Here is a 25,781-nt window from a genome sequence, read left to right on the forward strand (position 1 = left end):
TGGGGCAGAGCCGGGGGTCACCCCAAATTGGGGCACCCCTAAATGTTGGGGGAGTTTGGGGAGGGTCCCATCATTATTGGGGTCCCCCATTATTAGAGTTTCTCCTTGTGGGCATCCCCCATTTATTGGGGGTACCTCATTATTGGGGTCCCTCCTTTTGGGGGTGCCCAGGTGAAGATGCTCATGGGGTCCCCCACTCTGGGATTCCCCCATTATGGGGGTCCCCCATTATTGGGGTCCGTCATTACAGGGATCCCCCATTATGGGGGTACCCCATTATTGGGGTCCCCTGATTGTGGGGTCCCTCACTCCAGGGATTTCCCCATTGTGGGATCCCTTCATTTTGGGGGTCCCTCACTATGGGATCCCCTCCTTGTGGGGTTCCCTCGGTAATGGGATCCCTCATTTTGAGGGTCCCCCATTATTGGGATCCCCCGTTTTGGGCTCCCCCATTATCAGGATCCCTCGTTATTGGGGTTCCCCATTGTAGGATCCCCCATTACGGATCTGCCCGGCTGCCACATCCCTCATTATTAGGATCCCCCCATTATTAGGATCCCCCCATTATTAGGATCCCCCCATTATTAGGAACCCCCTTTTTGGGATCGCCCGGTTTGGGCTCCCCCATTATCGCAGTCCCCCATTATAAGGACCCCCCATTCTGGGCACCCTAATTTGGGATCTCCCCCATTATTAGGGCCCCTCATTATGGGGTCCCTCATTATTGGGGTCACCCGTTATTAGGGTCTCCCGTTTTGGGGTCCCCCATTACGCACTGCCCCATTATCGCGATCCCCCATTATTAGCACCCCTCATTATTAGCATCCCCCTTTATTAGGATCCCTCCTTTTGGGATCCCCCCTTATCGGGATCCCCCATTATCAGGATTCTCGTTATTAGCATCCCCCATTTTGGGGATCCCCGTTATCCGGATTCCCATTAGTAACATCCTCCATTTTGGGGATCCCTGTTATCAGGATCCCCGTTATCAAGATTCCCGTTATCAGCATCCCCCATTTTGGGGATCCCCGTTATCCGGATCCCCGTTATCAGGATTCCCGTTATCAGGATCCCCGTTATCAGGATTACCGCTAGTAGCATCCCCCATTTTGGCGATCCCCGTTATCAGGATTCCCGTTATTCGCATTCCCCATTTTGGGGATCCCCGTTATCAGGATCGCCGTTATCCGGATCCCCGTTATCAGCACCCCCGTTATCAGCACCCCCATTTGGGGATCCCCGTTATCAGGGTCCCTGTTATCAGGATTCCCGTTATTCGCATCCCCCATTTGGGGATCCCCGTTATCAGGATCCCCGTTATGCGGATCCCCGTTATCAGCACCCCCTATTTTGGGGATCCCCGTTATCAGCACCCCCATTTTGAGGATCCCCGCTCTCCGGATCCCCGTTATCCGGATCCCCGTTATCAGGATTTCCCCCGTTACCAGCACCCCCCATTTTGGGGATTCCCGTTATCAGGATCCCCGTTATGTGGATCCCCGTTATCAGTACCCCCATTTTTGGGGATCCCCCTTATCAGCACCCCCATTTTGGGGATTCCCGTTATCAGGATCCCCGTTATGTGGATCCACGTTATCAGCACCCCCATTTTTGGGGATCCCCGTTATCAGCACCCCCATTTTGAGGATCCCCGTTATCCGGACCCCCGTTACCAGCACCCCCGTTATCAGCACCCCCATTTTGAGGATCCCCGTTTTCCGGATCCCCGTTATCCGGACCCCCGTTACCAGCACCCCCATTTGGGGATCCCCGTTATCCGGATCCCCGTTATCCGGATCCCCGTTATCAGCACCCCCATTTTGAGGATCCCCGTTATCAGCATCCCCGTTATCCGGACCCCCGTTACCAGCACCCCCGTTACCAGCACCCCCATTTGGGGATCCCCGTTATCCGGATCCCCGTTATCAGCACCCCCATTATCCGGATCCCCGTTATCAGCATCCCCGTTATCCGGATCCCCGTTATCAGCACCCCCATTTTGAGGATCCCCGTTATCCGGACCCCCGTTACCAGCACCCCCGTTACCAGCACCCCCCATTTTGGGGATCCCCGCTCTCCGTATCCCCGTTATCCGTATCCCCGCTCTCCGGACCCCCGTTATCAGCGCCCCCATTTTGGGGATCCCCGTTATCAGCATCCCCGTTATCCGTATCCCCGCTCTCCGGATCCCCGTTATCCGTATCCCCGTTACCAGCACCCCCATTTTGAGTATCCCCGTTACCAGCACCCCCGTTACCAGCACCCCCATTTTGGGGATCCCCGTTATCCAGATCCCCGTTATCCAGATCCCCGTTATCCGTATCCCCGTTACCAGCACCCCCGTTACCAGCACCCCCGTTATCCGTATCCCCGTTATCCGTACCCCCGTTACCAGCACCCCCATTTTGAGGATCCCCGTTACCAGCACCCCCATTTTGAGTATCCCCGTTACCAGCACCCCCGTTTCCAGCACCCCCTTTGGTCCCCCCGTCCCCGCGCTGCCCCCTTACCCCGCTCTCCAGCTCCGGTTTCTCACCGCCCCTCCCTCCCTCCCCTCCCTCCCTCCCTCCGTCCCTCCCCGCAGCCGCCCCGGGCCGGCCCCGCGATGAGCGCGCCGGGCGGGCGGGGCCGCGCGGAGCCGGGAGCGGAGCCCGAGATGCCGGCCACCGAGAAGGACCTGGCGGAGGACGCGCCCTGGAAGCGCATCCAGCAGAACACCTTCACCCGCTGGTGCAACGAGCACCTCAAATGCGTCCAGAAGCGCGTGGGCAACCTGCAGACCGACCTGGGCGACGGGCTGCGCCTCATCGCGCTGCTCGAGGTGCTCAGCCAGAAGCAGATGGGCCGCAAGTACAACGCGCGCCCCACCTTCCGCCAGATGCAGCTGGAGAACGTCTCGGTGGCCCTGGAGTTCCTGGAGAGGGAGAACATCAAGCTGGTGTCCATCGGTGAGAACCTCCGGGGTGGCGAGCGGGGCTGGCCGGGCGGCGAGCGGGGCTGCGGAGGAGTTGGGGTTTTGGGGGCGGGGATGAGATTCCAGTGGTTAGTTTGGTGAGGAAAGGGTGGAAATGGGTCAGAAATTGGGGAGGGGGCGTGAGAGCAACCCCCAACCCCCCCCGGAAAGTTTTGGGGGTTGGGGAGGGGGTGGGGTCTGCGGAGGAGTTGGGGTTTTGGGGGGGGGGATGAGATTCCAGTGGTTAGTTTGGTGAGGAAAGGGTGGAAATGGGTCAGAAATTGGGGAGGGGGCGTGAGACAAACCCCCAACTGCCCCCGGAAAGTTTTGGGGGTTGGGGAGGGGGTGTAGGAGTTAGTGAAGAGCTGGAATTTTGGGGGGGGGGGGTGAGATTCCAGTGGTTAGTTTGGTGAGGAAAGGGTGGAAATGGGTCAGAAATTGGGGAGGGGGCGTGAGAGCAACCCCCAACCCCCCGCGGAAAGTTTTGGGGGTTGGGGAGGGGGTGTAGGAGTTAGTGAAGAGCTGGAATTTTGGGGGGGGGGGGGGGTGAGATTCCAGTGGTTAGTTTGGTGAGGAAAGGGTGGAAATGGGTCAGAAATTGGGGAGGGGGCGTGAGAGCAACCCCCAACCGCCCCCGGAAAGTTTTGGGGGTTGGGGAGGGGGTGGGGTCTGCGGAGGAGTTGGGGTTTTGGGTGGGGGGGGATGAGATTCCAGTGGTTAGTTTGGTGAGGAAAGGCTGGAAATGGGTCAGAAATTGGGGAGGGGGCGTGAGAGCAACCCCCAACCCCCCCCCCCTCCCCCCCCGGAAAGTTTTGGGGGTTGGGGAGGGGGTGTAGGAGTTAGTGAAGAGCTGGAATTTTGGGGGGGGGGGTGAGATTCCAGTGGTTAATTTGGTGAGGAAAGGCTGGAAATGGGTCGGGAAAGGGTCAGAAATTGGGGAGGGGGCGTGAGAGCAACCGCCGGAAAGTTTTGGGGGTTGGGGAGGGGGTGTGGGATTTAGTGAGGAGCTGGAATTTTGGGGGGGGGATGAGATTCCAGTGGTTAGTTTGGTGAGGAAAGGGTGGAAATGGGTCAGAAATTGGGGAGGGGGCGTGTGAGCAACCGCCGGAAAGTTTTGGGGGTTGGGGAGGGGGTGTAGGAGTTAGTGAAGAGCTGGAATTTTGGGGGGGGGGGGGTGAGATTCCAGTGGTTAGTTTGGTGAGGAAAGGCTGGAAATGGGTCGAGAAAAGGTCAGAAATTGGGGAGGGGGCGTGAGAGCAACCCCCAACCCCCCCGGAAAGTTTTGAAAGTTTTGGGGGGGTGTGGGAGTTAGGGACGAGTTGGGATTTTTGGGGGGAAAATGAGATTCGAGTGGATTATTTGGTGAGGAAAAGGTGGAAAAGGGTCAGAAATTGAGGAGGGGGCGTGCGACCACCCCCCCCCCCCCCCCGGAAATTTTTGGGGGTGGGGGGATGTGGGAGTTAGTGAGGAGTCGGAATTTTGGAGTTTTGGATGAAAAAAGGAGGTTGAAATGGTGAGGAAAGGCTGGAAACGTCTCAGAAGAGGGTCAGAAATTGGGGAGGGGGCGTGCGACCACCCCCCAAAAAAGTTCAGGCCGTGGGGAGGAAGCGGGAGTTGGATTTTTTTGGGGAGAAAAAAAGGCAGAAATTAGATTTTTGGGGTTTTTTTTGATAAAATGGTGGTGGATTGGCCCTAAAAGGGTCTCGGAAATTGGGGAGGGGGCGTGCGACCACCCCCCAAAAAGAGCGTGGAGCTCGGGGTGGGGCCATGGGGGGAGTGGCAGTTACGGAGCGTTTTTTTGGGGAAAAAAAAGGAAATCTGAGCGATTTGTGGTGGTGGGGAGGGGGGCAAAAATATCCCCGGAAGGATGTCAGGAATTGGGGGAGGGGTCGTGCGACCACCCCCCAAAAAAACTCCGAGGGGGTTCGGGGCGGGATGGGGGGAAACGGGAATTGTGGAGAAAATCGGATTTTGGGGGGAAAAAGGGAGATGGGAGCGGTTTGTGTTGCTGAAAAAGTGGAGAATTCTCCCCAAAACGGGCTCGGGAATTTGGGGAGGGGGCTCCTGGAGGAGCCGCGGGGGCTCTGAAATTTGGGGAGGGGTCCGCTGGGGGACCCCCCGGCCGGCGGAGGAAGGGGAGGGGTCCCTGCGAGAGGAGGAGCGGGGCGGGGCCGGGTGGGGAAAAAGCGGCGAATTCTCCCCAAAATGGAGCCGGGAATTTGGGGAGGGGGCTCCTGGAGGACCCCCAGAAATGGGGGGGGGCAACTGGGAGACCCCCAGAGCCCAAAATGGGGAGGGGTCTCTGCGGAAGGGAAGCTCGGACTGGTTTTAATGGTGAGGAGGGGGCGGGACCCCGACCCCAAAAGGCCCCGGAAATTGGGGAGGGGTCGTGGGCGAGCCCAGAAATTGGGGGGGGGGGGTCCCGCTCCCAAAAATGGGGAGGGGTCTCCAAGAGGGGGAGCATCCAACTGGTCCCAATTGGGGAGACCCCTCCCCAAAAAAGACCCCGAAATTGAGGGGGGGTCCTGGAGAGGGCAAACCCCCCTCGATAATTTGGGGGGGGGTCCCAGGGGGCGCAGAGACCCCTCCCCAAATAACCCCAGAGTGATGGGGAGGGTCCTGAGACCCCTCCCCTTTATGAGACCCCCCCCGGGAATATTTTGGGGACCCCCCCCCACATTTAGGGCGGGGCTTTGGAGGCTCCTCCCCCCCCAAATCCCACCCTGGGGGGGGGGGGGGCTCCGTTTGAGACCCCCCCCCAAATTTGGGACACGCCCCTAAATTAGACCCCCCCCCAATTTGCGACCCCCCCCCCACATTTGGGACCCCAAAATTAAAGGGGGAAGGTCCTGGAGACCCCTCCCCTCTTAGGGGGGCTCCCCCTTTTACAGGGCCCTGTTTGGGACCCCCTCCCCAATTTAGGGTCCCCCCTCCCCAATTTTGGACTCCCCCCCCCCAAATTAGGCTCCCCCCTCCCCCAATTTGGGGCGACCCCAAAATTAAGGGGGGGTGGGGGATGGGGGGGTCCGGCCCCTCCTCCCAGCGCAGGAATTTGGGGAGGGGGCGCCGCTCGCGGGGCTCGGGGGGGTCCCGAGGGGGTCCCGGGGGTCTCGGGGGGTCCCGGCGGTTTTTTGGGGAGGGGTCCCGGGGGGGTGGGGCTGGGGGCGGGGCCTCGGCGGTGGCCGAGCCCTTATAAGGCCAAAAAATGCTGGAGCGGGGGGGGAGGGGCCGCGGCCCTTCCCCCACCGGCCCCGCCCCTCCCCCTCCCCCAAAATCCGCCCCCAACCCCCCCCGGGAGGGGGCGGGGCCGGGCGGGGCCCCTCCCCCCCAAAAACCGCGCGAGGGGGGCGGGGAGCGGGGCTGACCCCGGGGGGATTTGGGGACCCCCGGGAAGGGACCCCAAAAACGGGAATGGGGATGGGGCGCGGCTGAGAGCCCAAAAAAACCCAAAAGGACTCCAAAAATCCCAAAAGTGACCCCAAAAAAACCCAAAAAGGGCCCCAAAAATCCCAAAAGGACCCCAAAAATCCCAAAAAGGGACCCCAAAAATCCCAAAAATGACCCCAAAAACGGGAATGGGGATGGGGCGCAGCTGAGAGCCCAAAAAAACCCAAAAGGGCTCCAAAAATCCCAAAAGGGACCCCAAAAATCCCAAATGTGACCCCAAAAATCCCAAAAGGGACCCCAAAAACGGGAATGGGGACGGGGCGCGGCTGAGAGCCCAAAAACCCCAAAATCTGTCACGGGGACTGGGGATGCTCCGGACACCCCAAAAATCCCCAAAGGGAGTTGGGGACTGGCCCTGAGACCCCAAAAATCCCAAAAGGGACCCCAAAAAACCCAAAAGGGACCCAAAAAAGCCCAAAAGGGACCCAAAAATCCCAAAAGGGACCCAAAAAACCCAAAAGGGACCCAAAAAAGCCCAAAAGGGACCCCAAAATCCCAAAAGGGACCCCAAAAGCCGAAACGGGAGCCGGGAACCTTCCCTGACACCCTGAAACCCCAAAAGGGCCCCGGGGCCACGCCCAGACACCCCAAAAACCGCAGCTGGGGGGTGGGGCCACACCCCGAAACCCCAAAACCAACAACAGGAACCGGGGAGCCAAAAGCGCTGCCGGGGCCCGGGGACACGCCCGGGACCCCAAAACCTCAGCGGGACTTGGGGACACGCCTGGGACCCCAAAACCTCAGCGGGGACTTGGGGACACACCCAGACACCCCAAAAGTTTTAATGGGGACACGCCCGGGACCCCAAAACCTCAGCAGGGACCTGGGGACACGCCCGGGACCCCAAAATTATTAATGGGGACACGCCCGGGACCCCAAAACCTCAGCGGGGACCTGGGGACACGCCCGGGACCCCAAAATTATTAATGGGGACACGCCCGGGACCCCAAAACCTCAGCGGGGACTTGGGGACACGCCCGGGACCCCAAAAGTGTTAATGGGGACACGCCCGGGACCCCAAAACCTCAGCGGGGACTTGGGGACACGCCCGGGACCCCAAAATTGTTAATGGGGACACGCCTGGGACCCCAAAACCTCAGCGGGGACTTGGGGACACGCCCGGGACCCCAAAACCTCAGCGGGGACCTGGGGACACGCCCGGGACCCCAAAACCTCAGCGGGGACTTGGGGACACGCCCGGGACCCCAAAAGTGTTAATGGGGACACGCCCGGGACCCCAAAACCTCAGCAGGGACCTGGGGACACGCCCGGGACCCCAAAATTGTTAATGGGGACACGCCTGGGACCCCAAAACCTCAGCGGGGACTTGGGGACACGCCCGGGACCCCAAAACCTCAGCGGGGACCTGGGGACACGCCCGGGACCCCAAAATTATTAATGGGGACACGCCCGGGACCCCAAAACCTCAGCGGGGACTTGGGGACACACCCAGACACCCCAAAATTTTTAATGGGGACACGCCTGGGACCCCAAAAACCTCAGCGGGGACCTGGGGACACACCCGGGACCCCAAAATTATTAATGGGGACACGCCCGGGACCCCAGAACCTCAGCGGGGATTTGGGGACACGCCCGGGACCCCAAAATTATTAATGGGGACACGCCCGGGACCCCAAAACCTCAGCGGGGACCTGGGGACACGCCCGGGACCCCAAAATTCTTAATGGGGACACGCCTGGGACCCCAAAACCTCAGCGGGGACTTGGGGACACTCCTGGGACCCCAAAATTCTTAATGGGGACACGCCCAGGACCCCAAAACCTCAGCGGGGACCTGGGGACACGCTCGGGACCCCAAAATTCTTAATGGGGACACGCCCGGGACCCCAAAACCCCCGCAGGGTCCCCTGGGCCCCCCCTTGTGCCCCTGTTCCAGCAGGACCCCCCTGGTGGCCCTGCCACCCCCGTGCTGTGGCCTCAGGGTGTCCCCCAGGTGTCCCCAGATGTCCCCCTGGTGTCCCCAGATGTCCCCCCAGGTGTCCCCAAATGTCCCCCAGGAGTCCCCAGATGTCCCCCAGGTGTCCCCAAATGTCCCCCCGGTGTCCCCAAATGTCCCCCCGGTGTCCCCAAATGTCCCCCAGGAGTCCCCGACCTGAGCTGGCTCCTGTCCCCACCCCTGGGGTGGCACCGAGCTGTGACCTCCTCGGGGTGGCCCCTGGCAGGTCCCTGTCCCTGTGGGGTGTCCCCAATGTCCCCTGTCCTTTTGGGGTGTCCCCAAATGTCCCCAATCCCTGTGGGGTGTCCCCTGTCCCTGTGAGGTGTCCCCAATGTCCCCTGTCCTTTTGGGGTGTCCCCAAATGTCCCCAATCCCTGTGAGGTGTCCCCAATGTCCCCTGTCCTTTTGGGGTGTCCCCAAATGTCCCCTATCCCTCTGGGTTGTCCCCTATCCCTGTGAGGTGTCCCCAATGTCCCCTGTCCTTTTGGGGTGTCCCCAAATGTCCCCAATCCCTGTGGGGTGTCCCCTGTCCCTGTGGGGTGTCCCCAATGTCCCCTGTCCTTTTGGGGTGTCCCCAGTGTCCCCCAACCCTGCAGGGCATTCCCCATCCCGTGTCCCCGTGTGTCCCTTGTCCTCCATCCCCTGATGTCCCCCTGTGTCCCCATGTCCCCAGTGTCCCCAATACCCCAAACACCCCCAACGTCCCCTGATGTCCCCAGTGTCCCCATTTCCCCATGTCCCCAATGTCCCCAGTACCTCGCACACCCCCAATGTCCAGTGATGTCCCCGATGTCCCCGATGTCTCCTGATGTCCCCATGTCCCTGTTGTCACTGATGTCCCTGATGTCTCTGCTGTCCCTGGTGTCCCTGATGTCCCCATGTCCCCTCAGACAGCAAAGCCATCGTGGACGGGAACCTGCAGCTGATCCTGGGGCTGATCCAGATCCCCAGTGTCCCCAGTGTCCCCAGTGTCCCCAATACCCACAGTGTCCTCAGTGTCCCCAATGCCCCCAGTGTCCCCAGTGTCCCCAATGCCCACAGTGTCCTCAGTGTCCCCAATGCCCCCAGTGTCCCCAGTGTCCCCAATGCCCACAGTGTCCTCAGTGTCCCCAATGCCCCCAGTGTCCCCAGCGTCCCCAGTGTCCCCAGTACCTCCAGTGCCCCAAATGTCCCCAATGCCCCCAGTGTCCCCCACACCTCTGATGTCCCTGCTGTCCCTGATGTCCCTGATGTCCCCGTGTCCCCGCAGACAGCAGAGCCATCGTGGACGGGAACCTGAAGCTGATCCTGGGGCTGGTCCTCACCCGATCCCACACAGTGTCCCCAGTGTCCCCACACACCCCCAGTGTCCCCATGTCCCCAGTGTCCCCAGTACCCCACACACCACCAGTGTCCCCAGTGTCCCCAGTACCCCACACACTACCAGTGTCCCCATGTCCCCAGTGTCCCCAGTACCCCACACACCCCCAGTGTCCCCAGTACCTCACACACCCCCAATGTCCGGTGATGTCCCCGATGTCCCTGATGTCCCTGATGTCCCTGATGTCCCTGATGTCCCCGTGTCCCCTCAGACAGCAAAGCCATCGTGGACGGGAACCTGAAGCTGATCCTGGGGCTGATCTGGATCCGCAATGTCCCCAGTGTCCCCAATACTGCCAGTGTCCCCAGTACCCCACACACCCCCAGTGTCCCCAGTACCTCGCACACCCCCAATGTCTGGTGATGTCCCCGTGTCCCTGCTGTCCCTGCTGTCCCTGCTGTCCCTGATGTCCCCGTGTCCCTGCTGTCCCTGCTGTCCCTGATGTCCCCGTGTCCCCGTGTCCCCGCAGACAGCAAAGCCATCGTGGACGGGAACCTGAAGCTGATCCTGGGGCTGATCTGGACGCTGATCCTGCACTACTCCATCTCCATGCCCATGTGGGACGAGGAGGATGAGGAGGAGGCCAAGCGCCAGACGCCGAAGCAGCGGCTGCTGGGCTGGATCCAGAACCGGCTGCCGCAGCTGCCCATCACCAACTTCAGCAAGGACTGGCAGAGCGGCCGCGCCCTCGGCGCGCTGGTGGACAGCTGCGCGCCCGGTGAGGACACGGGGACACTGGGGACACTGGGATGGGCACTGGGAGCACTGGGATGGGCACTGGGATGGGTACTGGGAGCACTGGGATGGGCACTGGGAGCTGCTGCCCATCACCAACTTCAGCAAGGACTGGCAGAGCGGCCGCGCCCTCGGCGCGCTGGTGGACAGCTGCGCGCCCGGTGAGGACACGGGGACACTGGGGACACTGGGATGGGCACTGGGAGCACTGGGATGGGCACTGGGATGGGCACTGGGAGCACTGGGATGGGTATCGGGGGCTGCTGCCCATCACCAACTTCAGCAAGGACTGGCAGAGCGGCCGCGCCCTCGGCGCGCTGGTGGACAGCTGCGCGCCCGGTGAGGACACGGGGACATGGGGACACTGGGGTGGGCACTGGGATGGGCACTGGGAGCACTGGGATGGGCACTGGGAGCACTGGGATGGGCACTGGGATGGGTACTGGGAGCACTGGGATGGGCACTGGGAGCACTGGGATGGGCACTGGGATGGGCACTGGGGACACTGGGATGGGCACTGGGAGCACTGGTGAACAGCTGCGCGCCCGGCGAGGGGACACGGGGACGTGGGGACACTGGGGTGGGCACTGGGGACACTGGGATGGGATGGGCTGGGCGCTTGGGGCACTGGGATGGGCGCTGGGATGGGCACTGGGAGCACTGGTGGACAGCTGCACGCCCGGTGAGGACACGGGGACACTGGGGACACTGGGATGGGCACTGGGGGCACTGGTGGACAGCTGCGCGCCCAGCGAGGGGACATGGGGATGTGGGGACACTGGGATGGGCACTGGGGACACTGGGGTGGGCACTGGGGGCACTGGTGGCCAGCTGCGCGCCCGGTGAGGACACGGGGACACTGGGGACATTGGGATGGGCACTGGGGACACTGGAGTGGGCACTGGGAGCACTGGTGAACAGCTGCACGCCCGGCGAGGGGACACGGGGATGTGGGGACACTGGGGTGGGTACTGGGGACACTGGGGGCACTGGGATGGGTACTGGGAGCACTGGTGGCCAGCTGCGCGCCTGGTGAGGGGACACAGGGACATGGGGACACTGGGGTGGGCACTGGGGGCACTGGGGGCACTGGGATGGGCACTGAGATGGGCACTGGGAACACTGGGATGGGCACTGGGGTGGGCACTGGGGACACTGGGATGGGCACTGGGGGCACTGGTGGCCAGCTGCGTGCCCGGTGAGGGGACACGGGGACATGGGGACACTGGGGTGGGTACTGGGGAGACTGGGATGGGCACTGGGGTGGGCACTGGGGACACTGGGATGGGTGCTGGGGGCACTGGTGAACAGCTGCGCGCCCAGTGAGGGGACACGGGGACATGGGGACACTGGGGTGGGCACTGGGGACACTGGGATGGGCACTGGGGACACTGGGATGGGCACTGGGATGGGCACTGGGAGCACTGGGGTGGGCACTGGGGGCACTGGTGGCCAGCTGTGCACCCAGTGAGGGGACATGGGGACACTGGGGACACTGGGATGGGCTCTGGTGGCCCCAGGGCCAGGCTGACCCATGTCCCTGTGTCCCCACTGTCCCTGTCCCCAGGGCTGTGCCCCAGCTGTGGCAGTGCTGGGGACACTGGGATGGACACTGGGGACACTGGGATGGACCCTGGGGATGGACCCTGGTGACACTGGTGGCACTGGTGGCCCCGGGGCGGAGCCACGTGTGTCCCTGTGTCCCCAGGGCTGTGTCCCGGGTGTGGCAGTGCTGGGGACACTGGGGACAGGGGGGATGGACACTGGTGACACCAGGATGGACTCCAGGGGTCCTGGGGATGGACCCTGGTGACACTGGTGGCACTGGTGGCCCCGGGGCAGAGCCACGTGTGTCCCTGTGTCCCCAGGGCTGTGTCCCGGGTGTGGCAGTGCTGGGGACACTGGGGACAGGGGGAATGGACACTGGTGACACCAGGATGGACTCCAGGGGTCCTGGGGATGGACCCTGGTGACACTGGTGGCACTGGTGGTCCTGGGGCCAGGCTGACCCATGTGTCCCTGTGTCCCCAGGGCTGTACCCCGGGTGTGGCAGTGCTGGGGACACTGGGGACAGGGGGGATGGACACTGGTGACACTGGTGACACCGGTGTCCCCGGGGCCGGGCTGACCCTGTCCCCGTGTCCCCAGGGCTGTGTCCCGACTGGGACTCGTGGGACCCGAGCCGCCCCGTGGAGAACGCGCGCGAGGCCATGCAGCAGGCAGACGAGTGGCTCGGCATCCCGCAGGTGACACGGGGACACTGGGGACACTGGGGACACTGGGGACACTGGGGACATTGGGGACACTGGGCACATTGGGGACACTGGGGACACTGGGGACATTGGGGACACTGGGGACACTGGGGACATTGGGGACACTGGGCACATTGGGGACACTGGGGACATTGGGGACACTGGGGACACTGGGCACATTGGGGACACTGGGGACATTGGGGACACTGGGGACACTGGGGACACTGGGCACATTGGGGACACTGGGGACACTGGGGACACTGGGGACATTGGGGACACTGCCCCCCATCCCTGTCCCACTGGGGACATTGGGGACACTGGGGACATTGGGACACTGGGGACACTGCCCCCCATCCCTGTCCCACTGGAGACATTGGGGACATTGGGGACACTGGGGACATTGGGGACACTGCCCCCCATCCCTGTCCCCGGCAGGTGACACGGGACACTGCCCCACCCTGTCCCTGTCCCTATCCCAGGTGACACACACACGCACACCTGTCCTTGTCCCTGTCCTAGGTGACACCCCTGTGCTGTCCCTGTCCCAGGTGACACACCTCACCTGTGCTGTCCCTCACGTGTCCCAGGTGACACCAGCCCTGTCCCTGTCCCTGTCCCTGTCCCTCACCTCTCCCAGGTGCCACCCTGAGCTGTCCCAGGTGCCACCAGCCTGTCCCAGCCCTGTCCCAGGTGCCGCCAGCCCTATCCCAGGTGCCACCAACCTGTCCCAGGTGGCACCAACCTGTCCCCTGCGCCACCAGGCCTGTCCCCCATGCCACCAGCCCTGTCCCAGCCCTATCCCAGGTGCCACCAACCTGTCCCAGGTGCCACCAGCCTGTCCCAGCCCTGTCCCAGGTGCCACCAACCTGTCCCAGGTGCCACCAGGCCTGTCCCAGGTGCCACCAGGCCTGTCCCAGCCCTGTCCCCTGTGCCACCAGCCCTATCCCAGGTGCCACCAACCTGTCCCAGGTGCCACCAGCCTGTCCCAGCCCTGTCCCAGGTGCCACCAACCTGTCCCAGGTGCCACCAGCCCTGTCCCAGCCCTGTCCCCTGTGCCACCAGCCCTATCCCAGGTGCCACCAACCTGTCCCAGGTGCCACCAGCCCTGTCCCAGCCCTGTCCCCCGTGCCACCAGCCTGTCCCAGCCCTGTCCCCCGTGCCACCAGCCGTGTCCCCACCCGCAGGTGATCACCCCCGAGGAGATCGTGGACCCCAACGTGGACGAGCACTCGGTCATGACCTACCTGTCCCAGTTCCCCAAGGCCAAGCTCAAGCCGGGGGCCCCCCTGCGCCCCAAACTCAACCCCAAGAAGGCGCGGGCCTACGGGCCGGGTGAGTGCGGACCCCCGGCACCCCCGGGACCCCCCGGGACCCCCAGAGACCCCCAGAGATCCCCTGGGACCCCCCGGGACCCCCGGGATCCCCAGGGATCCCCCAGGACCCCCAGAGACCCCAGGGAACCCCCAGGACCCCCGGGGATCCCCCGGGACCCCCTCGGGACCCCCAGAGACCCCCAGGGACCCCCTGAGACGCCCAGAGATCCCCTGGGACCCCCAGAGATCCCCTGGGACCCCCGGGACCCCCAGGACCTCCAGAGATCCCCTGGGACCCCCAGAGATCCCCTGGGAACCCTAGGACCCCCCGAGATCCCCCGGGACCCCCAGAGATCCCCTGAGACCCCCCGGGACCCCCAGAGATCCCCCAGGACCCCTCTGGGACCCCCAGAGATCCCCTGGGACCCCCCAGGGATCCCCCAGGACCGCCAAGACCCCCAGGGATCCCCCAGGACCCCTGGGACCCCCGAATTTGGGGGGTGCAGACCAGAGGGTTTGGGGGATGGAAGATGGAGCACCCCAAACGTGACCCCTAAAAGGTCACCAGGGTCTGTGGGCCAGGTGAGGGGGGGTCCTGAGACCCCCTGGGACCCTCAAGTTTTGGGGAGTGGTCTGGGACCCCGAATTGAGTCTGGGGTCCACAGGGATCGAGCCCACCAGGAATGTGGTGCAGCAGCACGCTGAGTTTAGGGGGAATTGGGTGGGTTTGGGGTGGGTTTGGGACCCCCGGGGTTGGTCTGGGACCCCCAGGGTGGGTGTGGGAGCCCGAATTGAGTCTGGGGTCCGCAGGGATCGAGCCCACCGGGAACGTGGTGCAGCAGCGCACCGAGTTTGGGTGGGACTGGGTGGGTTTAGGACCCTTCAGGGTGGGTTTAGGACCCCCAGGGTGGGTGTGGGACCCCTGGGGTCAGTCCAGGACCCCGAATTGAGTCTGGGGTCTCTCAGGGATGGAGCCCATCAGGAACGTGGTGCAGCAGCACGCCAGATTTGGTGGGACTGGGTGGGTTTAGGACCCTTCAGGGTGGGTTTAGGACCCCCGGGGTGGCTCTGGGACCCCCAGGGTGGGTTTAGGACCCCCCGAGGTGGGTGTGGGACCCCGAATTGAGTCTGGGGTCCGCAGGGATCGAGCCCACCGGGAACGTGGTGCAGCAGCGCGCCGAGTTCACGGTGGAGACGATCAGCGCGGGGCAGGGGGAGGTGCTGGTCTACGTCGAGGACCCCGACGGGCACCGCGAGGAGGTTTGGGGGGTCCGGGGGGATTTGGGGGGTCCTCGGGGGGATTTGGGGGGGTCCTTGGGGGGATTTGGGGGGTCCTCGGGGGGATTGGGGGGGTCCTCGGTGGATCTCGGGGGTCCTCGGGGGGATTGGGGGGTCCTTGGGGGGATTGGGGGGGCTTGGGGGCTCTTTGGGGGATTTGGGGGGATTTGGGAGGATTTGGAGGGATCTCAGGGGGATTTGGGGGAGGTTTGGAGGGTCCTATGGGGGATTTGGGGGGGGTCCTTGGGAGGTTTGGGGGGATTTGGGGGATCCCCAGGGGGATCTGGGAGGATCTGGGGGGTCCTTAGGGGGATTTGGGGGGATTTGGGGAGGTTTGGGGGCTCCTCAGGGGGATTTGGGAGGATTTGGAGGGATCTCAGGGGGATTTGGGGGAGGTTTGGAAGGTCCTATGGGGGATTTGGGGGGGTCCTTGGGAGGTTTGGGGGGATTAGGGGGATCTGGGAGGATTGGGGGGGTCCTCGGTGGATTTGGGGGGTCCTTGGGGGGATTTGGGGGGTCCTCGGGGGGATTGGGGGTGTCCTTGGTGGATTTGGGGGGTCCTTGGGGGGATTGGGGGGCTCCTCGGTGGATTTGGGGGGGATTTGGGGGGTCCTCGGGGGGATTTGGGGGAGGTTTGGAGAGTCCTATGGGGGATTTGGGGGGATTTGGGGAGGTTTGGGGGGTCCTCAGGGGGATTTGGGGGAGGTTTGGGGGGTTCTCTATGGGTTTTGGGGGGTCCTTGGGGAATTTCGGGGGTCCTCAGGGGGATCTGGGGGGATTTGGGGGTGTCTGGGGGGATTTGGGGGAGGTTTGGTGGGGTCTCTGTGGTTTTGGGGGCTCCTTGGGGGGATTTGGGGGGGGTTTGGGGGGGTCCTCAGGGGGGTTTTGGGGGGTCTGGGGGGTCCTTGTGGGGTTTCAGGGGAGGTTTGGGGGGTCTCTGTGGGTTTTGGGGGGTCACTGGGGGGATTTGGGGGGTCCTTGGAGGGTTTGGGGGAGGTTTGGGGAGATTTGGGGGATCTCCAGGGGGATCTGGGAGGATTTGGGGGGGTTTTGGGGGGGTCCTCAGGGGGATTTGGAGGGTCTGGGGGGATTTGGGGGGGGTCTCTGTGGGTTTTGGGGTATTTTGGGGGGGTTTTGGGGTTATTTTTGGGGGGGGTCCTTGTGGGTTTTTGGGGTATCTTGGGTTATTTTGGGTTTTGTTTTTTGGGGGGATTTGGGGGTATTTTGGGAGGGGTTTGGGGTTTGTTTTTAAGGGTTTTGGGGCTGGGGGGTTTGGGGTATTTTGGGTGGGGGTTTTGGGGTATTTTGGGGGGTTTTGGGGTATTTTGGGGGGTTTGGGGTATTTTGGGTGGGGGTTTTGGGGTATTTTGGGTGGGGGGTTTTGGGGTATTTTGGGGGGGTTTTGGGGTATTTTGGGGGGTTTTGGGGTATTTTTGGGGGGGTTTGGGGTATTTTGGGGGGGGGGTTTGGGGTATTTTGGGGGGGTTTTGGGGTATTTTGGGTGGGGGTTTTGGGGTATTTTGGGGGGGTTTGGGGTATTTTGGGGGGGGTTTGGGGTATTTTGGGGGGGTTTTGGGGTATTTTGTGGGGGTTTTGGGGTATTTTGGTGGGGGTTTTGGGGTATTTTGGGAGGGTTTTGGGGTATTTTGGGAGAGTTTTGGGGTATTTTGGGAGAGTTTTGGGGTATTTTGGGGGGGGTTTGGGGTATTTTGGGGGGGGTTTTGGGGTATTTTGGGAGAGTTTTGGGGTATTTTGGGAGGGGTTTGGGGTATTTTGGGAGGGGTTTGGGGTATTTTGGGGGGGGTTTTGGTGTATTTTGGGAGAGTTTTGGGGTATTTTGGGAGGGTTTTGGCGCATTTTGGGGGGGAGCTTTGGATTTTGTTTTTGAGGATTTTTGGCAAGGTTTTTTTTGGGAGGATTTTTTTTTTTTGGGGGGGGAGGGATTTGTTGTATTTTGGGGGAGTTTCGGGTTTTTTTTTTAAATTCTGGGGGGGTTTCCTGTGGGTTTTGGGGTCCCCGGGGGGGGCTGACCCCTGGGACCCCTCCCCAGGCCAAGGTGGTGGCCAACAACGACAAGAACCGAACGTTCTCCGTGTCCTACGTGCCCAAAGTCACCGGCGTCCACAAGGTCGGGGGGCCCCGGGAAATTTGGGGGGGTCCCCCATTAATTTTGGGGATCCCGAATTAATTTGGGGTGCCCCCGATGAATTTTAGGGATCCCCAATTAATTTGGGGGGGATCCCAAATTAATTTCTTAAATTTTTCAGGGATTTCCTGGGGCATTTTGTGGGTGTTCGATTAATTTGGGGGGGTCCCCATTAATTTGGGGGGTCTCCGATTAATTTGGGCGGTCCCCCATTAATTTGGGGGGTCTCCGATTAATTTCTTAAATTTTTCAGGGATTTCCTGGGGCATTTTGTGGGTGTTCGATTAATTTGGGGGGGTCCCCCATTAAGTTGGGGGGTCCCCCATTAATTTTGGGGATCCCAAATTAATTTGGGGGGGGGTCCCCGATTAATTTCTTAAATTTTTCAGGGATTTCCTGGGGCATTTTGCGGGTCCTCGATTAATTTGGGAGGGGTCCCCCATTAAGTTGGGGGGGTCCCCCATTAATTTTGGGGATCCCAAATTAATTTGGGGGGATCCTCAATTAATTTCTTAAATTTTTCAGGGATTTCCTGGGGCATTTTGTGGGTGTTCGATTAATTTTGGGGGGTCCCCCATTAAGTTGGGGGGTCCCCCATTAATTTTGGGGATCCCAAATTAATTTTGGGGATCCCCAATTAATTTGGGGGGGATCCCAAATTAATTTCTTAAATTTTTCAGGGATTTCCTGGGGCATTTTGTGGGTGTTCGATTAATTTGGGGGTGTCCCCCATTAAGTTGGGGGGTCCCCCATTAATTTTGGGGGTCCCCCATTAATTTTGGGGATCCCAAATTAATTTGGGGGTCCCCAATTAATTTCTTAAATTTTCAGGGATTTCCTGGGGCATTTTGTGGGTGTTCGATTAATTTTGGGGGGTCCCCCATTAATTTGGGGGGTCCCCCATTAATTTTGGGGATCCCAAATTAATTTGGGGGGGATCCCCAATTAATTTCTTAAATTTTTCAGGGATTTCCTGGGGCATTTTGTGGGTGTTCGATTAATTTGGGGGGGTCCCCCATTAATTTTGGGGATCCCCAATTAATTTGGGGGGGATCCCAAATTAATTTCTTAAATTTTTCAGGGATTTCCTGGGGCATTTTGTGGGTGTTCGATTAATTTGGGGGGGTCCCCCATTAAGTTGGGGGGTCCCCCATTAATTTTGGGGATCCCAAATTAATTTGGGGGATCCCCAATTAATTTCTTAAATTTTTCAGGGATTTCCTGGGGCATTTTGTGGGTCCTCGATTAATTTTGGGGGGTCCCCCATTAATTTGGGGGATCCCCAATTAATTTCTTAAATTTTTCAGGGATTTCCTGGGGCATTTTGCGGGTCCTCGATTAATTTGGGGGGTCTCAGATTAATTTGGGGGGTCCCCCGTTAATTTTGGGGATCCCAAATTAATTTGGGGGGTCCCCAATTAATTTCTTAAATTTTCAGGGATTTCCTGGGGCATTTTGTGGGTCCTCGATTAATTTGGGGGGGGGTCCCCAATTAATTTTGGCGGTAATGCCTGGTTAATTTTTTAGGCGTGCTGGGGAATTTTGGGCACCCCAGATTAATTTGGGGGGGATCCTCGATTAATTTTTGGGGTGTTCTGGTTAATTTTGGGCATCCCAGATTAATTTGGGGGCTCCCTGATTAATTTTGGGGGTCCCTGGTTAATATTTGGGGTGTTCTGGGGAATTTTGGGGTCCCCAATTAATTCTGGGGGAGGTCCTGGGGCATTTTCAGTGTCCCTGATTAATTCTGGGGCAGTCCTGATTAATTTTTGGGGTGTTCTGGTTTATTTTGGGGGTCCCCAATTAATTTTGGGCCGTTCTGAGCCATTTTTGGGCCGTTTCTCCCCCTTTTTCCACCTTTTTCCTTCCCCGCTCCCGGGGTTTTTTGGGGGTGTCCCTCCCTGTGACCCCCCCATTTTTTGGGTTCCCTATTCATTTTTTGGGGTCCCCGAGACATTTTCGGGATCTTTGAATCGTTATTGGGATATTTGAACCATTTTTTGGCTATTTGAACCATTTTTGGGGGTGTTCTGAGCCATTTTTGGGCCATTTCTCCCCCACCATTCCTTCCCCACTCCCGGAGTTTTTTGGGGGGATCTCTCCCTGTAACCCCCCCCCCATTTTTGAGGTCCTGATTAATTTTTGGGGTCCCCGAGACATTTTTGGGCTATTTGCACCATTTTTGGGGCAGTTTTTGGGCCGTTTCTCCCCCATTTTCCTCCTCCACTGTTCCTCCCCCTCTCTCGGGGTTTTCGGGGGGTCCCTCCCTGTGAAGCCCCCCTCCCCCCCATTTTTTGGGGTCCTGATTCGTTTTTTGGGATGTTTGAACCATTTTTTTGGCTATTTGAACCATTTTTGGGCTATTTTAACCATTTTGGGGACGTTCTGAGCCGTTTCTGGGCCGTTTCTCTCCGTTTTTGTTCCTCCCCGTCTCTCGGGGTTTTTGGGGGGTCCCTCCCTGTGAAGCCCCCCTCCCCCCCATTTTTTGGGGTCCTGATTAATTTTTTGGGGTCCTGATTCATTTTTTGGCATGTTTGAACCATTTTTTTGGCTATTTGAACCATTTCTGGGGGCGTTCTGAGCCGTTTCTGGGCCGTTTCTCTCCGGTTTTGTTCCTCCCCGTCTCTCGGGGTTTTTTTGGGGGGTCCCTCCCCGTGACCCCCCCCGTTTTTTTGGGGTCCTGATTCATTTTTTGGGGTCCTGATTCATTTTTTGGGATGTTTGAACCATTTTTTGGCTATTTGAACCATTTTTTGGCTATTTGAACCATTTCTGGGGGCGTTCTGAGCCGTTTCTGGGCCGTTTCTCTCCGGTTTTGTTCCTCCCAGTCTCTCGGGGTTTTCGGGGGGTCCCTCCCTGTGACCCCCCCCCGTTTTTTGGGGTCCTGATTCATTTTTTGGGATGTTTAAACCATTTTTGGGCTATTTTAACAATTTCTGGGGGCGTTCTGAGCCGTTTCTGGGCCGTTTCTCTCCGGTTTTGTTCCTCCCCGTCTCTCGGGGTTTTCGGGGGGTCCCTCCCTGTGAAGCCCCCCTCCCCCCCATTTTTTGGGGTCCTGATTAATTTTTTGGGGTCCTGATTCATTTTTTGGCATGTTTGAACCATTTTTTTGGCTATTTGAACCATTTCTGGGGGCGTTCTGAGCCGTTTCTGGGCCGTTTCTCTCCGGTCTTGTTCCTCCCAGTCTCTCGGGGATTTTTTGGGGGGTCCCTCCCTGTGACCCCCCCCCGTTTTTTTGGGGTCCTGATTAATTTTTTGGGGTCCTGATTCATTTTTTGGCATGTTTGAACCATTTTTTTGGCTATTTTAACCATTTTGGGGGCGTTCTGAGCCGTTTCTGGGCCGTTTCTCTCCGGTTTTGTTCCTCCCCGTCTCTTGGGGTTTTCGGGGGGTCCCTCCCTGTGAAGCCCCCCTCCCCCCCATTTTTTGGGGTCCTGATTCATTTTTTGGGATGTTTGAACCATTTTTTTGGCTATTTGAACCATTTTTGGGCTATTTTAACCATTTTGGGGGCGTTCTGAGCCGTTTCTGGGCCGTTTCTCTCCGTTTTTGTTCCTCCCCCTCTCTCGGGGTTTTTTTGGGGGGTCCCTCCCCGTGACCCCCCCCGTTTTTGGGGTGCCCGCAGGTGACGGTGCTCTTCGCGGGCCAGCACATCGCCAAGAGCCCCTTCGAGGTGCAGGTGGGGCGGGCGGCCGGCGACGCCGGGCGGGTGACGGCGGCGGGGCCGGGGCTGGAGCCGCTGGGCAACGTGGCCAACAAGAGCACCCACTTCGACATCTGCACCGCCGGTGGGGGTCCGGGGGGTCCTGGGGGGGATTGGGGGGTCCTGGGGGGGTTTGGGCGGTCCTGGGGGGGGATTGGGGGGTCCTGGGGGGGTCCGGGGGGTCCTGGGGGGGTCTGGGGGGAATTTGGAGGGAGTTTTGGGGGGTCCTGGGGGTCCTGGGGGGGGATTGGGGGGTCCTGGGGGGGTCAGGGGGGTCCTAGAGGGGTTTGGGGGGTCCTGGGGGGGTTTGGGTGGTCCTGGGGGGGTCTGGGGGGTCCTGGGGGGGTCAGGGGGGTCCTAGAGGGGTTTGGGGGGTCCTGGGGGGGGGTTGGGTGGGTACTAGAGGGGTTTGGGGGGGTCCTAGAGGGGTTTGGGGGAGTTCGGGGGGGAGTTTTGGGGGTTCTGGGGGGGTTTGGGGGGTCCTGGGGGGGTTTGGGGGGTCCTGGGGGGGTTTGGGGGGGTACTAGAGAGGTTTGGGGGGAATTTGGAGGGAATTTTGGGGGGTCCTGGGGGGGTTTGGGGGGTTCTAGAGGGGTTTGAGGGGTCCTAGAGTGGTTTGGGGGGAAATTTGGAGGGAGTTTTGGGGGGTCCTGGGGGGTTTGGGTGGTCCTAGTGGGGTTTGGGGGGAATTTGGAGGGTGTTTTGGCGGTTCTGGGGGGGTTTGGGGGGTCCTGGGGGGGTTTGGGGGCTCCTAGATGGGTTTGGGGGAGTTTTGGGGGGAGTTTGGGGGGTTTGGGGGTTTTGAGGGGGAGTTTGGGGGGGTCCTAGAGGGGTCTGGGGGAGTTTTGGAGGGAGTTTTGGGGGACTGGGGGGGTTTGAGGGGGGATTTGGGGGGGCTTTGGGGGACCTGGGGGGGCTTTGGGGGGTTTTTGGGAGGAAGTTGAGGAGGTTTTTGGGGGTCCTAGAGGGGTTTGGGGGAGTTTTGGGGGTTTGGGGGGGTTTGAGGGGGGATTTGGGGGCTTCTGGGGGGTCTTTTGGGAGGTCCTGGGAGGGTTTTGAGGAGAATTGAGGAGGTTTTGGGGGGTCCTGGGGGGGTCAGGGGGGTCCTAGAGGGGTTTGGGGGAGTTTTGGGGGGAGTTTTGGGGGTTTGGGGGGGGTTTTAGGGTTTTGAGGGGGTTTGGGGGGTCCTAGAGGGATTTGGGGGGGGGTCTCTCTGTGGATTTTGGGGATTTCCATGGGAATTCAGTGAATTTGAGGAGGGGTCTCTCTGGGAGCTCAGTGAATTTGAGGAGGGGTCTCTGGGAGCTCAGTGAATTTGAGGAGGGGTCTCTGTGGGTATTTTTTAGGGAGCTCAGTGAATTTGAGGAGGGGTCTCTGTGGGTGAGCTCAGTGAATTTGAGGAGGGGTCTCTGTGGGTATTTTTGGATAAGTCTCTGGGAGCTCAGTGAATTTGAGGAGGGGTCTCTGTGGGGATTTTGGGTATTTCCATGGGAATTCAGTGAATTTGAGGAGGGGTCTCTGTGGGTGAGCTCAGTGAATTTGAGGAGGGGTCTCTGGGAGCTCAGTGAATTTGAGGAGGGGTCTCTCTCTGGGAACTCAGTGAATTTGAGGAGGGGTCTCTCTGTGGGTGAGCTCAGTGAATTTGAGGAGGGGTCTCTCTCTGGGAACTCAATGAATTAGAGGAGGGGTCTGTGGGAGCTCAGTGAATTTGAGGAGGGGTCTCTGTGGGAGCTCAGTGAATTTGAGGAGGGGTCTCTGGGAGCTCAGTGAATTAGAGGAGGGGTCTGTGGGTGAGCTCAGTGAATTAGAGGAGGGGTCTCTGTGGGTGAGCTCAGTGAATTTGAGGAGGGGTCTCTGTGGGGATTTTGGGTATTTCCATGGGAATTCAGTGAATTAGAGGAGGGGTCTCTCTGTGGGTGAGCTCAGTGAATTTGAGGAGGGGTCTCTCTGTGGGTGAGCTCAGTGAATTTGAGGAGGGGTCTCCCCTCGCAGGCGCGGGCCCGGGTGAGGTGGGGGTCTCCATCGTGGACCCCAGCGGGCGCCGCGGGACCCCCGAGGCGCTGCTGGAGGATCGTGGGTCTGGGGGCTTCCGCTGCTCCTACCGGCCCCAGAGCGAGGGGCTGCACCTGGTGCACGTCACCTTCGGGGGGGTCCCCATCCCCCGCAGCCCCTTCAGCGTCACCGTGGGCCAGGGTGAGACCCCTCCCCAAATTCCCACCCACCCCCCCCCCTCCCCAAATTCGGCGGGGCTGTGTTTTTGTGTTCCCCGCTTTGGGGTTTCTGTGCTTCAAAACCCCCCCCCAAATTCGGGGGTCTCTGTCCTTCAAACCGCCCCCCCAAATTCGGGGGTCTCTGTCCTTCAAACCGCCCCCCCAAATTCGGGGGTCTCTGTCCTTCAAACCCCCCCCCCAAATTCGGGGGTCTCTGTCCTCTGATCCCCCAAATTCGGGGGTCTCTGTCCTCTGAACCCCCCCAATTCGGGGGTCTCTGTCCTCTGATCCCCCAAATTCGGGGGTCTCTGTCCTTCAAACCCCCCCAAATTCGGGGGTCTCTGTCCTCTGAACCCCCCAAATTTGGGGGTCCCTGTCCTTCAAACCCCCCCCAAATTCGGGGGTCTCTGTCCTCTGAACCCCCCAAATTTGGGGGTCCCTGTGCTCCCCTCCCCAATTCGGGGGTCTCTGTCCTCTGATCCCCCCAATTCGGGGGTCTCTGTGCTCCAAACCCCCCCAGTTCGGGGGTCTCTGTCCTTCAACCCCCCCAAATTTGGGGGGTCTCTGTCCTCTGAACCCCCCAAATTTGGGGGTCCCTGTGCTCCCCTCCCCAATTCGGGGGTCTGTGTGCTCCAAACCCCCCCAATTCGGGGGTCTCTGTCCTCTGAACTCCCCAATTTGGGGGTCTCCAAACCCCCCCAATTTGGGGGTCTTTGTGTTCCAAGTGCCCCCCCGAATTTGGGGGGGGGTCTCTGTCCTTCAAACCCCCCAAATTTGGGGATCTGTCTCCTTCAAGCTCCCCCCAAATTCGGGGGTCTCTGTCCTCTGAATCCCCCAATTTGGGGATCTCCAAACCCCCCAAATTTGGGGATCTGTCTCCTTCAAGCTCCCCCCAACTCGGGGGTCTCTGTCCTCTGATCCTCCCACGTTTGGGGGTCTCTGAACCCCCCAATTCGGGGGTCTCTGTCCTCTGATCCCCCCAATTCGGGGGTCTCCAATCCCCAAATTCGGGGGTCTCTGTCCTCTGAACCCCCCACGTTTGGGGGTCTCTGTGCCCCCCAAATTCGGGGGTCTCTGTCCTCTGATCCCCCACATTTGGGGGTCTCCGGACCCCCATTTTGGGTCTCTTGCCTTTCCCGGGGGGTCCCGGGGCTGTCGCTGCTTTTGGGGGGGGGGTCTCGAGACCCCTCCCCGTGACTTTGCTTTTCTCTCTCCCTGTCCCTCTGTCTGTCCATCCCTCTGTCCCCTCTCTGTCCTTCTGTCTGTCCCCTCCTGTCCTTGTGTCCATCTGTCCCCTCCTTGTCCGTCTGTCCGTCTGTCCCTTCTCTGTCCCCTCCTGTCCCTGTGTCCATCTGTCCATCTGTCACCTCCCTGTCCCCTCCCTGTCCCTCTGTCCGTCCATGCCTCTGTCCCCTCTCTGTCCTTCTGTCTGTCCCCTCCTGTCCTTGTGTCCATCTGTCCATCTGTCCCCTCCCTGTCCCTCTGTCCATCCATCTGTCCCCTCTGTCCCTCTGTCCCCTTTTGTCCCCTCCCTGTCCTTGTGTCCGTCTGTCACCTCCCTGTCCCCTCCCTGTCTGTCCGTCTGTCCATCTGTCCCCTCCTTGTCCATCTGTCCCTTCTCTGTCCCCTCCCTGTCCCTGTGTCCATCTGTCCATCTGTCACCTCCCTGTCCCCTCCCTGTCCCTCTGTCCGTCCATGCCTCTGTCCCCTCTCTGTCCTTCTGTCTGTCCCCTCCCTGTCCTTGTGTCCATCTGTCCCCTCCTTGTCCATCTGTCCGTCTGTCCCTTCTCTGTCCCCTCCCTGTCCCTGTGTCCATCTGTCCATCTGTCACCTCCCTGTCCATCTGTCCGTCTGTCCCTGTGTCCCTCTGTCCGTCTCTCCCTGTGTCCATCTGTCCATCTGTCCCTGTGTCCCTCTGTCCATCTCTCCCTGTGTCCATCTGTCCCTCTGTCCCTGTGTCCATCTGTCCCCTCTCTGTCCCTCTGTCCGTCTGTCCCTGTGTCCCTCTGTCCGTCTGTCCCCTCTCTGTCCCTCTGTCCCTCTGTCCCTGTGTCCATCTGTCCGTCTGTCCCCTCGCTGTCCGTCTGTCCGTCTGTCCCTGTGTCCATCTGTCCCTGTGTCCCTCTGTCCGTCTGTCCCTGTGTCCATCTGTCCGTCTGTCCCCCCCGCTGTCCGTCTGTCCCCTCTCTGTCCCTCTGTCCGTCTGTCCCTTTTCTGTCCCTCTGTCCCGTCTCTGTCCCCTCTCTGTCCCCTCTCTGTCCCTCTGTCCGTCTGTCCCCTCTCTGTCCCTCTGTCCGTCTGTCCCCTCACTGTCCCTCTGTCCGTCTGTCCCCTCTCTGTCCGTCCGTCTGTCCCGAAGCTCCGCCCGGGTTCTCGTGGGGACCCCGCTGACGGTGAGGGGGGGGCCTGGGGGGAGGAGCTGGGGGGA

The 25,781-nt window shown here is 60.4% G+C and overlaps 1 protein-coding gene across 3 annotated transcripts in view; it reads left to right on the top strand.

The window, feature by feature from the left end:
• FLNA (filamin A) overlaps positions 1-25,781 on the top strand; it is a 104,439-nt gene that overhangs the window by 806 nt on the left and 77,852 nt on the right. For all 3 annotated transcript variants that reach the window (XM_085563442.1, XM_085563444.1, XM_085563443.1), the window contains exons 2-9: positions 2,585-2,948; positions 10,186-10,434; positions 12,600-12,697; positions 13,888-14,035; positions 15,158-15,276; positions 17,345-17,422; positions 21,066-21,228; positions 23,136-23,336. In XM_085563442.1, the coding sequence (XP_085419568.1) occupies positions 2,606-2,948; positions 10,186-10,434; positions 12,600-12,697; positions 13,888-14,035; positions 15,158-15,276; positions 17,345-17,422; positions 21,066-21,228; positions 23,136-23,336 (1,399 nt within the window). In that variant the 5' untranslated portion in view covers positions 2,585-2,605. The remainder of the gene's footprint in view (positions 1-2,584; positions 2,949-10,185; positions 10,435-12,599; positions 12,698-13,887; positions 14,036-15,157; positions 15,277-17,344; positions 17,423-21,065; positions 21,229-23,135; positions 23,337-25,781) is intronic.

This window comes from Lonchura striata, chromosome 31, assembly GCF_050655825.1.
Source record: "Lonchura striata isolate lonStrDom1 chromosome 31, ASM5065582v1, whole genome shotgun sequence".
NCBI classification, from domain to species: domain Eukaryota; kingdom Metazoa; phylum Chordata; class Aves; order Passeriformes; family Estrildidae; genus Lonchura; species Lonchura striata.